Source organism: Octodon degus, unplaced genomic scaffold (genome assembly GCF_000260255.1).
Source record: "Octodon degus isolate 3935 unplaced genomic scaffold, OctDeg1.0 scaffold00273, whole genome shotgun sequence".
Lineage (NCBI taxonomy): Eukaryota > Metazoa > Chordata > Mammalia > Rodentia > Octodontidae > Octodon > Octodon degus.
Window position 1 is genome coordinate 941,071 of NW_004524849.1, and position 12,823 is coordinate 953,893.

The following is a 12,823-nucleotide window of genomic DNA, read 5'->3' on the forward strand; positions in this document are numbered from 1 at the left end:
ACAGCACCTGCGAGGCCCTGCACAACAGTCTGTCTGCACTCTTCCCAAGAACTGCTCTGCGATGCCATTCCTGAGAAGCTGCATCTCCGTGGCAGATGTTTTCCCTCTGGTTAGAATTCACACTAGGTATTATGTTCAGGTTAAAAAAAACCTTGCTTTTTGATCAGAGGACCAGAAAGTTAGCATCAGACTTCACACGCTTACTGGTACTATAGTGTTAGTTAATTACCTTGACTTAATAGCAATAATGAACAGGATTCTGCGTAACTAATAGTGTGATGTCTGGCTTCATGTTGCTCTCTCTGCCCGATATCTCCTTTCTTCTATTTGGCAAACTCATATAGCCTTCAAAATTAAAAACAAACAAACAAACAAACCCTTTATTTTGCTCATATTTATTCTTGGAAAAGTAATTTCTACAACTTTGTAATTTTATATGACTATTCCTTTCTTTTGAAATTCAGTTGTGGCCTTCATGTCACTTCCTTAGACTCTAAGTTTCTGTAAGAGAGGCTATACCTTAAATATTTTAGGGCATGCATTTGATTGAATAACAGTGAAATTACACCTTTACATATGAAATAACGGTTTAAGTTGTACTGATTAGCTGTCCCATTGCTGGGACAAAACCTGACACATATGACCTCGAGGAGTAGCTGGTTTATCGGGGTCATTTTCAGGGGTTTCAGTCCATAGTCAGCTGGCTGGATGCTGTGGACCACAGGAGAGGAAGATCCTGGCAGAGGGTCGTGGTGGAGAAAGGCTGCCACTTCCTGGTGGCCTGAGAGCTGGGGAAATGCCTGACAGGAGGAGACCAGATCTGCCCCACAAGACCACCCCTCCATGACCCACTGCCCAGGAGCCCACTCACCTATGAACTTAACAGGTTAGCCCATGAGTTCTGCATTGCCGCAGTCCCTCCACTCGGAGGAGTCTCTCCATGCAGCTGACCATCAAAGTTAAGTGCTGCAGTAGTTTGGCTGTGTCAAGTGAAACACCTCCACATACTGTTACAGGCAAACAGACTAATCAGGGGGACAAACTCATCTATGTGGGGACAAACTAATCATTAAGACCTTTGACTTTGAGGAGAAAATATCAATGTTTTAAAATAAAAAGTCTAAAGTTCAAAATCATAAAAACACCAGGGAAACTTAAGCCTCTTTAAATACGTATTACTCAAACCCTGAATTCTATAGGATTAATAATTAAGCAAAAAAGACTTTCCATCATAAAAGCCCATTATAAACCACACACAAACTGTGAAGAACTACTAAATATTCCTATCACAAACAAAAGGCTTATTTCTGTATAAAAAAGTACAAGTCAATAAGGAAAAATTATCAAATTGGTAAATACAGAATTAGAGAAAATAAAAATACAACTGGCTATTATGCATACAAAAGATGTTCAATCTCACATTAAGAGAAATGCAAATATATGATTTTTAAAACTTACTGAGTTGGTGAAGACAAAGTGCTTAATGACAAGCTCATAGGGTAGGTAATGGTGCAGGAAAACAAGCATTTGCCTGCATTGCTAGAGTGTAGCTGGCACAACTTCTAAGGAAGGCAATTTAGTAATACCTCAAAATATTTTTTTTTTAAAAGTTTATTTATTTATTTTTTTTAGTGTGTGTGTGTGTGTGTGTGTGTGTGTGTGTGTGTGTGTGGCCAGCTCAGCCCACCAGGGGCGGGCTGGCTGGCATGTGGGGCTGGGGGATTGAACCGTGGTCCCTGTGCTTTGCTTAGCTTAGCTTGTTCTAAGTAGGTGCTTTAGACCACTGAGCCATCTCACCAGCCCCAATACCTCAAAATATTAAACACACACTTTGATCTAAAATTTCACTATTAGGAATTTCCATGTAGGCTTGAAGCTTTGTAAAACGATTTGTGCGTAATGTTACTCACTGTAGCACTGGAGTAACTGTAAAGTATCAGAAACCAACAGGTAAATGGGTAAGAAAGTATATTTACAGAGGTTTACACAGTCAGAAAAAAATAAATTCTTTGTAGACAGACAGAAAAGTATCACCAAATACAAATTAAAAGCAAGACACAGAACACTATGGGTGGTATGCTAGTTTATTTGTGAAACCAAAAGGGGGAATGTATAATGTTTACATGTCAGTGCATGCATTAAATCCGGAAGGATGCTCAGGAATCTGATGTTAGTTGATTTTTAGGTGGTATTAGTTGATTTCCAGAGACAACTACGGTGGATTACAAGATTTTTAAAAAAACTTTTTGAATATTGAACCGTATGAGCAAGTTACTTATTTGAAAACAAAATTAAAATGAATGAAATTATAAATCTTTGGTCAATGAAGACACTGGCATTTAACTCAGTTATCAAATTAAAAGTTGCTTTTTGAATCTTGATTTGGTTTTGGGAAAAAAACAAAGCATATTCATTGGAATTGCCCATTTACAACACTCATCACCCTGAAGGAAGACATGCTTAGAAAAATCTGAATCAAGGTGATAGAAGCTCACAGACATTATTTAAAAATTTTATCTTTCTAAGTGAAATAAAGGGTATTGTGATGCATTTTTAATCTCAGAAGCTGCCAGTGTGGTGATGTACACCTGTAATCCCAATACTCAGGAGGCTGAGGCAGGAGGACTGTTTTTGAGTTTGAGACCAGCATTTCTGGCACATCCAAAATTCTATTTATGGTGGCTCTGATTTTTACCTGTGCTTATATATCCACACTGAAACGAATTAAATTCATTCCTAACCTTGATTGGGTCTAGAATATTTGAACTCTGGGAGGATTACTTTGTATCACGGTCAATTTGTGCTTCTGGTACATTGTTCTTGTCTGGTATCCAAGAGTACTGTGCATGTAACAGAGTCATCTTAGGTATTTTAAAAATCAATCAATTAGATACCTGTTTAAGAATCAATTATGCCAAAGGATTGTAGGGGATAAGACACAGCTACTCAGGGGAGCTGGAGTATAGCACCGAAATCCCAGAGACTGTGCTCAAATGCTTGGCTAGAAATAATGGGATTCTTAGAAGGCTGGACTGTGACATTCAGAAGTCATGTACTCATCAATTTGTTTCATGTTATGTGGACGTTAGGGGGCCGGCCAAATAGCTCAGAGGACGAACGTGCCTACTTAGGCAGAGTGCAGTGGTCAAGGTTTGATTCCTGGCTTGTAGTGCCAGCCACAACCTGAGGGCTTAGACCTTAGACGATTGAGAATGGGTGTGGTGGCACATGCTTATAATCTCAGCTGTTGGGAGGCTGAAAACAGAATCACTAGTAGTCCAATTTATGCAGCGAGACCCTGTACTAAATACATTAAAACACACACACACACACACACACTCTTTAGGGATCTGCTTCAAAAGGATGTGATATACAAAGAAAGATAATTTATTACCCTTATCCTTCCAATGGTCATAAATGACAAACCAAAACAATAATGTCTACATCATTTGTGTCTCCTGGGACTTGTGCCTTCATCAAAGTGGTGAAGCAGCACCACCTAGAGGTGCATGCTATGTTGGCCATCTGTGGGCTCCCCAGGCCCTGTGTGCCACAGAACAGTTCACACATTAGGGTTTGCCCAGTTACTCAGAAATGTAGAGCTGAGGGGAAGACCAGAGAGAGGTTCATAATGGGATCAGAGACAAAGAAGCGTTGTGTTAGAACACTTCTTTCTAAAATGTTCAAAGATTGCTGTTTTTAAATTGGGTTTATCTATCTCTAATCATTCTGGGGCCTTTTAGTTTTTGTTAAGTGTATATTTAATAAATTTGTTATGACCAGCTCTGATTCTTGTCCAATGGAATTATAGTAAGATTACTTAAGATAGTTTGTTAAATACAGCATCTATGAAAATACAAAAAACAAAAAATCCATTAAAAATGAGGATTAAGGTAAAGACCCACAATTCTATACAAAAAAGTGACTGAGGGTGTGGGTGTCAAAGTGTGTGGCTTTCTCTTGCAACTTGTTCTTTACCTGATATTTTTACTAGGTTAAAAAATCATCCAAGTGTAGGTAAAACTCAGTGAAAATATGCCTGTTATGGAACCTCTCCCAATTTTCAGACTTCTACATCTGTCGCTTTTTGCCTTAGTGTAGGTTGCCTTGAGTAGACACTATTGTATAAGAAATAGGCTTCAGGGCTGGGAAGATAGCTTGGCAGAATAAGCACTAGCCTGGCAAGCACAAGGACCTGAGTTCAATCCCCAGTACTCAGGTGCTGGGGAGGCCGAGACAGGAAGATCACTATGAGTCTGAACTGTGTAGCGAGACCCTGTATCATTCACATTGTAAGAAAGTTTAAAAACTGGTAATGCACCTGTGAAGCAAATCTGTACATGAGTCCAGGTATTTGGGCATGATGTTATAGGAATTCTGCTGGCATCCAGAGAGCTTTGGATTCACTCCAAAGAACCCAGTAGTGCTCTGATAGCACTGCGTAATGACTCTCTTTTCCACTTCTTCATATTTATAATAATTTTAAAAACTCTACCAAGTTAATTCTTGTCAAAAGTACAATACACGGTGGCTGCACCAGGAATTTTTTTTTTAGCCATACATTCAAAGAAAAATAAATTATTCAACACTGACATTTTATTTTCTGATTTATCGTTTTTACAAAACAAAACAAACAAAAAGCAGGTATCAAAAACAGCAAAGAGTTTATAGAATTTCTGCACCAGTTTGCATGTAAGTCAGTGATTATGAAACTGGTATCCAATGTAAATACTAGACACAGGATGATTTCCCTCTTGGTCATATGCATTCAGGTAGTTTATTCTGGAACCACTGAATACTAACAACTTTTTACAAGCACCGGTCATTTTTTTGAGGACCCATTTGGTTTGTCCAACAAAGTAAACAATGTTTTGCTGTGTGGCATTTTCTTTTTTAAAGAACACTGAGCTGAAACACAGACTGTATTTGTTTGGATCTGAACCAAATCCTTTGAGACCCCAATTAACCTGAAGAATACTGAGAACATTTATAGGGCATATCAAATGGTATATTAAACACTTGTCATATACCATATAATGTATAAGGCAGCTACCGTATTTCTAAAGAAAATAGTATTTCAAAGGCTGCCCAGAATAAGAATTACAGCATAGTTTACGCATCCTTTCTGATTTGGAGAAAGTCTCCCAAACAGACCCATATTATGGGAAGAAAAGCTTGATATTTCTGCCAAACTGGCTCTAATATTTTAGATACATTTGTATAGAGCAAAGTGCTTTGCTCTGGACCCTGGGCGACCACAAAGAAATTGAGAGGCCATGATAAGTGGATGCTAAAAAGTAGTAGCATACTTAAACTCATGCTTAAGATCATCTGGAGGCAAACAAAAATAAAGCTGGAAAATTGTAGTGGCGCTTACCTACCACTTGTTCTGAAAACACATTTTGCTTACATAAGTATGGTCCAGTTTTGCAATGTGAATAGCTGCCAGTCTCTCATATATACTTTTTCTTTTTAAAAAATAAAGATAATTTCCTGACTAGTAATGATTAGGAAACTGGCCTCAAATTCTGGTCAAATCTCTCAGTATTAATTAAAAATAATATAAAACATAAAAACCAGCCAATACGAGTTAAAAATCACAATTAAAGTTCAATGTAAATTATACTATATACAGAATTGTATACAGATCATTGAAATGATTATGAGAAGGTGAAATACTTTTGCTGAAATAAAATTTCCTCTACATTATCTCAATTTTCATTCAAGAAAAAACTGATACGTAATTTTTTTCTTCACAGATATGAAAAGGAAGCAAGAAGGCAAAGCTGAGAGAAACAGATGCTACCCACAGGGTAGCGGTGGCATTTGGTTGTTTTGGTCTTTGTACCATCAACTCCCACTTGCGTGGCAGGTAGCCAGCTCCTGCTGGACTACACGGTTTTCCTTGCAGTCAAGACACGAACGATGGATCCTACTCCTCCAGCAGCAAGTGCCTGAACATAAACCAAATACAGACACAATCATAAAGACTCCAATCTCATATACGTAAGCAAAAGGTTTCTGTTAAGGTACGTGTATAGCCAGAGTGTGAATTCAGTAAGTTAGTAAGCACTCTTTGAGAACCTACCCTGTATTAGAAACTGTTCTTAATACTAGAGACACCATAAAAACCCAAACTTTCAAAGCCCTTGCCCTCATGGGCTTATATTCTAGTCGTATACTAATTTACAACTGTGAGGAATAGTTATTTTATCAATACTGTTTCTAAAGAGTATTTTTAAAAAAAATCTGTGGCATAGTGTTCTTATTCTTGCCTAAAACAAGTGCTCAAATACAAATGTAGGATGTTCTGCACCTTTTGTTTCCAGTTCAGAAGAAATTCAAAATGGGCTCAACATTCCTATCTTAGTATATGTGCTGTCGAAGCAAGCACAGATAAACTATTCCTAACAGAAACTGAGTTAGATTTTTTTTTTCTTCCCAAGGTAAGAACACACAGTACTGAAGCGCTAAAAATTTATAAACTTTAACTATGATTCTAACTTGAAATGCTGAAAGTAATAGAGGTATTAGGAATTGGGAGCTCTGGCTTACTTCTGTCCAAAAATGGTGTGTATCACTGTGTGTTCAGTTAGATACTGGGAAAAACTGAACAAACAGCATCTCTGACCTACTGGAAGGAGACAGCTATAGAAACAAAATTTTTACTATGTCTAAAATGCTAAGATTTATGCTTAAGAGTGCTACAAAAGCACAGAAGAGGAGCATATATCCAGTTTATACCACAGAAGAATGTTTTCTGGGAAAAAATGATACATTAAATTGATGCAGAAGTGAAACTTGCTATTATTCCTCTTTTGTAGAGGAGGAAACTGGAGGCATATGTTAAATCTGACACCAGAAACTCATGAGCAAATGTATGCAACTGTGAAAAGGAACAGTCCAATCAGGCAAAGGGTGGCACTGCTATAGTCTAAGGAAGAATGACACAGAAGATGAGGCCAGACTTGAATACTCATTATTTTGCAAGTGTCTGACAAGGGCATGTTTAGCTTTTAAAGAGGTTATTCTGGTGGTTGGGTGAAGAACAGATTTAAGAGGCAAAACTGGCAGGTGGAAAATCAGGAAGCTATAGCAACAGACTGAAAGATGCTGCCAACTGGTGCATTAGAGAGGCATTCAGTGGATGGATGCGAGACCAATTTATTTATTTATTAATTTTTTTTTTGGATTTTCTTTTTTTTTTGCTCAGGGTCTCACTACATAGCCCACATTAGTAGTGATCCTCCTGATTTCTGCCTTCCAAGTGCTGGGATTACAGGCATGTGCCACTGCGCCCGGACTCCACTGGCGGCTCAGCGCACCCGAAGGTGGGGCCGGCGAGGCAGGCGGAGCCAGGTATTGAACCCTGGCCCCTGCGCTTACCTAAGCAAGCACTTAGTCCGCTGAGCTATACCGCCGGCCCTGTGAGACCAATTTAGAAGACACAACTGACAAATCCTGGTGGTTGATGTTCCGAACAAAAGACTTAGCATATGCCTCCAGTTTCCTCACCTACAAGACGGGAATATCAGCAAACTTTCCCTCCTATTTTTAAGAAGGACTGACTTAATATTCTAAAGACTTTGGAAGAATATCTGGACTGTAACAAATTCTTAACTGACATTCACTGTGATCCTGACTCTATACTAGACTAGCTATTTAGATTTTATTTATTATTATTTTTTTTCAGGCTATTTAGGTTTTAAAGCTGGTTCTTTACTTGTTTATAGACCTTGTAACGTTGTGAGGATTAAGTGAAATGTAAATGAAAAGTATAGTGCCTGACAAAAAGTGCTCCACAAATAAAGATGACTATATAAATTGTGTTCAAATTGGTACGCTTTAGATTGAAAAAGAAAATTATTCATAATTATGAATAGGCAAAAGGCATAGATGGGGAAATCTATAAGGAATGGTTACTTTACCCATAAATATTTTTGATAATAATTACTTGACTGAGGCTAAATTTTACTACCTATTTTTTTGAGATGTTATCTTGCTAGTTGCTCAGGTTGGTCTTTAATTTGTGAGCTCCAGTGATCCTTTCACCTTAGCTTCTGAGCAGCTGGCACTACAGGCATGGACCACTATGGCTGCCCCCCCCCCCAACTCCCTAGTATCAGGGATAAACTCTGGGCCTCACACATCCTAGGCAATTCTACCACTGAACTACTTCCCCAGTCCTATCCCTTACCCCCACTTATTTTTCTATTATACACATATGTTTTCATACATATAAACTTACAATAATCAATAGTTTTCAAAACAAATCTGTTCAAAGGGAAGGAACAACTGGGATGCCGGAAAGGAGAAAAGAAATAAGGGAGGGAAAAAGAAAATGTATGTATATACATAGGATAGCTTGGATAACTGTACTGCTGATTTCTGTTGGTCTACTGAAAAGAGCAGTTAATGCTTAAATTTTTTTTTTGACCAATTTTGCATGTTTGTATTTGGCAATCTGAACAACTAATCTGAAGACAACAATATGCAATGTAATAACCATTGCTGAATTCCTCAAAACAAATAAAACCTAGTTTTCAGAATTCTAAGAGTATCTGAGAATATATTCTTTACCTTATGATTCTACTTAAATATCATTTATATATTTTAACCAGTAAGAGTGGAGTATTAAAGATCACCTTTCCAACTTTTTATTTGGAGCTCAAAATTCTTTGTCTCTTTAGTGAGTAGTGAATCAGCATTTGATTACAATAAAAATTCATGAAAATGGAAAATAAGCTTAAGAATTTCTGATTTTCCCTGATTTAAAAAAAAAAGTAAAATACACAAATTTTCCACTTTTAAGCATCTTTAAGTGGAAAACTGAATGGCATTACTTACATTCATGTTAGCTTTGTGTCCATTTAGTAACCCCAGTTCCTGCTTTCCCTATTTGCTGGGAACCAGTATGACTTTCTGTCTCTCTGCATTTATCTATTCTACATTATTTCATATAAGAGGAAATACTTCCATTCTTCGCACCTGCCTTTTCTCTCCCTGATTTTTTTTTTTTTTTTTTCTGTCAGTCTTTCTTGTATGTACCACGTATGACCTGATCACCTTGGATTGTTTCTATCTTTTGATCATGAGTTTTTCTTCTTTATTTTCTTCTGGGGCTGGGGGTTCCTGGTACAAAAGGGGGGGGGATTCAATCCCATTCTTTATTTTTTTCTGAAAAGTTTTCATTTAAGTTACGGTCCAAGACAATATTTAGTGAATGAAAATGTGCTAAATATATGTGAATAAAAGAAATATACATATAAATAAGAATCTCTTAAAAGGCTGGTAGGCAAAAACCTTTTCACTGTCATGAATTTTATTTGTAATAACGACAAGTCAATGTGATTATCTAGGTGAGGGAGGCACTGTTATGTTCTGTTATAAGGGAACTAGTTATATAAATTTATAATTAACTTACCTTTTCATGCCATTGTAGTAACATGGCACTGCTATTGTCAGAGGGACTCTCAAAGCCTTTATAAATATACTTCATTAGGAGATCCACACCACTCTTGTCCAGAGATTGAACGGCCTTTTCAATATCATTAGCTTTAAAAGAGATGAGCACCTTCAAGACAATGCTGCCTGCTCGATCCTGGAGAAATACATAATAGAGCATTTAGGTATCTGTATGTGAGAGGGTATAATTTCAGAGAGGTAATCCTGAGGTGACATCTGAGTAGGAACCTGAAGGATGTGAAAAAGGAAACCCCGGAGATAGGGGAAGTGTTTCAGACAGGGGAATGTGCTGCTGGTATAGGTTCAATGTGTTCCACAGACTTAATGTGGGTAGGGTGAGCCACAGTAAAGCAGCAAGAGGGGCAGTCAGAGGCCATGGGAGGGCAGATCACACTGACTTATTTCAAATATTTTTATGGTTGTTTTTTGAGATAGAGTCTCAGTATGTAGTTTAGGCTTGTCCTGAGCTAACTATGCAGCCCAGAGTGGCCTGAATCTCATGGTGACCTTCCTGCCTCAGCCTCTCTGGTGCTGGGATTACAGGTATGTGTGCCACCACACTCTGCTACTTACTTTAAATACTGTTATACTTACATTACATAAATCCTTATACTTTTTTTACATAAATATTCTAATAGAAATGAAAAGACACAAAGGTTTTAGAAGTGGTAACATAATCTGACTCATTTTAACAAGCTCACTTAGGCATTTATGTTGAGAATAAGCTGTAAGGGAACAGGGACAAGCCAGGCAGATCAATGAGGAAGTAAGTGTAAAAATACTGGCTGGTTTTGGCTAATGTGATAGCAGAAGGGGTTGTAAAAAATGGGGAGATTCTTGACATAGTTGCAGGCAGAGATTAGATTTACTAACAGACTGATATGATAATTTAACAATTTATTAAAACATTTAAATTTTACTTCTTGGTCTTAAAAAAAATACTAACAAAACAAGAACACTGATTTGTAGTTCTACCTTGTCCTATTCTTCAAAACTAATTTTTCTTTCTTTTTTTTTTTTTTTTAAATGTATTTAGTACAAACTCTACAGGGTCTCACTACATAGGTTGGACTTGTAGTGATTTTCCTGTTTTCAGCCTCCCAAGCACTACTAGGATTACAGGCATGCCAAGAACTGAGCCCTAGCTGCCATGCTCTGCCTAAGCAGGCCCTTTAGTCTGTTGAGCTATCTCACCAGCCCCCCAAAATATTTTTTTCTTAAAGCATTTTGTTACCTAAAACTTATTAAGTGTTAAGTTTCATATCGATATAGTGATATCTACTTATGATATTTTTTCTTTGGTATATGTCTGTTCCATTGTTTTCTTACCCACTCAGTCAAGCAAAGGGAATACTTAGTCCACAGATTGAACAATTCGCTTTTCTTATTCAACACCAAGTAGTTATCTTCTGCATTCCTCCTGTTCAGGATTCTACAGACTGTTCTACCACCTGCTGTTATCTTCAGCTTGAAGACTATGCAATTACCTGATTTGGAAAAATATCTTTGCATCCATAGTTAAAACCTCCCACCCACAAGCTGTGATAAAAACCACCCGCATAAGAGCAGAAGGTGGTAAGACTGAAATATCCATGATGTTCCTAACAACTTTTAAAAACTAATTTTTTTCCGACAGAATTTTTTGTTGCCTCATTATTATACATTTACCTAAGTTTTTACTATTATTTAATTACAGAGGTATTCTGAGGCCCTGAACTGTACGAATAGCCACTGAGGGTGAGGTTGATGCTTTAGGCTTCATTTTTAAATAACATGACTCATTCAATAGGTCCTGAAGAACTAGTGAAAGACGGCTGCAGGGAGCGTTAGTTGCACAACTTTCCTTAACAGCAACTTAGCAATAACTTATGCACGGAAAAGCCCTTTAAAAGGTACATTCTTTGATATGGTGTTTCATTTCTAGGAATTTCCTGAAAGGAAGTAGATATTTCTGGTTTAGCAACAGGATTAACAACTCCAGATTTATGACACATCTTTTTCTTTGTACTCCATCTTGTTGTTAGAGCCTCAATGTCTTTTTTGTACAGTGCACCTTGTTTACACAGTATTGTACTGACTGTACTGTATAGTACAGTACTATAGTTTTATGTTATACATCACAATACTGCATGTAAGAGCTACACAAATAGAAGCAAAGCCATCAGGAGTTTCTTTTGAGCACTGCCTTGTTCTGCATATTGTAATGTGCATACTATATACAATTCCTGATTTAGTGACCAATTCATATGATCACCTAGTTACAGGACTGGAACTCAGTCATTAAACAAAGAATGTCTGTGGCTACAAATTTACCTGAAACAATTCATTTCAGTACTGTACATAGCAGGAAAAATAGTCTATTTAAATTATATGACTAAAGGAGATCAGCTATGTATAAACTTCAGCATATAGGTATATACACATGTTAAAATTGTCACAGAAATAATCTTATTGTTAAGAAGTTTACATACATTGCTATACATTTGAAAAAGCAGGTTATTAAATTCAATTTTTAGGAAAACAAAAACTCACAGAAAAACTGTTAAGGACAGAGCAACATCAAATAGTTAACGTTGACCTCTAAGTAGTGGTATTAGGATCATTTTTTAAATCTCCTCATATTTGAGCTTTGTATGTTAAAGGTTTAATCTCTCTATAACTTAAAAATCTTTAAGTGGCAAGCAGAACTTGTTTATTTTGGTGTAAGTTTTATTTATTCAAGCCTTTGCTTGAATTCAGCCTAAGTGGCCTTCTCTGAAAACACAGAAATGATTTCTCTACCGTTTTCATTGATTATGATGCAGCACTGTTACAGTGCTTTATTTTTCATATGAAATTTTTACCTATCAAACCATGCTGTATGCTCTTCTAAGTAAAAGACAGTAAAAAGTTAAAAATATTTGTTGATTTTGTGAGATTTCAGAAGATTTGGGAAAGAACAGTAAGACATGAGCAGAGGTCTGTGACTCACCTTCACTGCCTGACTCTTGGTGTTGATAGGGGGGTTTTTCAGAGCTGCCTGGAGAGCAGCTGTCATGTTTCCTGTGATAGAGGTTAAGGGAATAACAGAGAAAGGCAGCTCCTGGGAAAGCATTATAACCACTGGGAACCATGAGTTTTTAAGACTATGCATAGGAAACAAAATTACTGTGGTCATTATGCTCAGTAGTGGAATTCAATGTGTTAGTTTCCAATATGTCAAAGATAAAATACTACAGTAAAATTAAAAGAGAATATAAGACTTTAAAAAAAAAGTGAAGAGTATTTTACCCTTTGTTCTACCTATGAAATGAAAACCTTAATAATCTTTCATTTTCATGTGGAACATATATGCACATGATCTAGCTTGGTTTTAAAG

The 12,823-nt window shown here is 37.0% G+C and overlaps 1 protein-coding gene across 1 annotated transcript in view; it reads right to left on the reverse strand.

Moving 5' to 3' along the window:
• Positions 1–5,481: 5,481 nt before the first annotated feature.
• Positions 5,482–12,823, reverse strand: part of Arpc5 (actin related protein 2/3 complex subunit 5) — a 9,513-nt gene continuing 2,171 nt past the window's right edge. The window contains exons 2-4 of the mRNA XM_004646595.2: positions 12,437–12,509; positions 9,425–9,601; positions 5,482–5,954 (exon numbers count right to left, since the gene is read on the reverse strand). Of these exons, the coding sequence (XP_004646652.1) occupies positions 5,892–5,954; positions 9,425–9,601; positions 12,437–12,509 (313 nt within the window). The 3' untranslated portion in view covers positions 5,482–5,891. The remainder of the gene's footprint in view (positions 5,955–9,424; positions 9,602–12,436; positions 12,510–12,823) is intronic.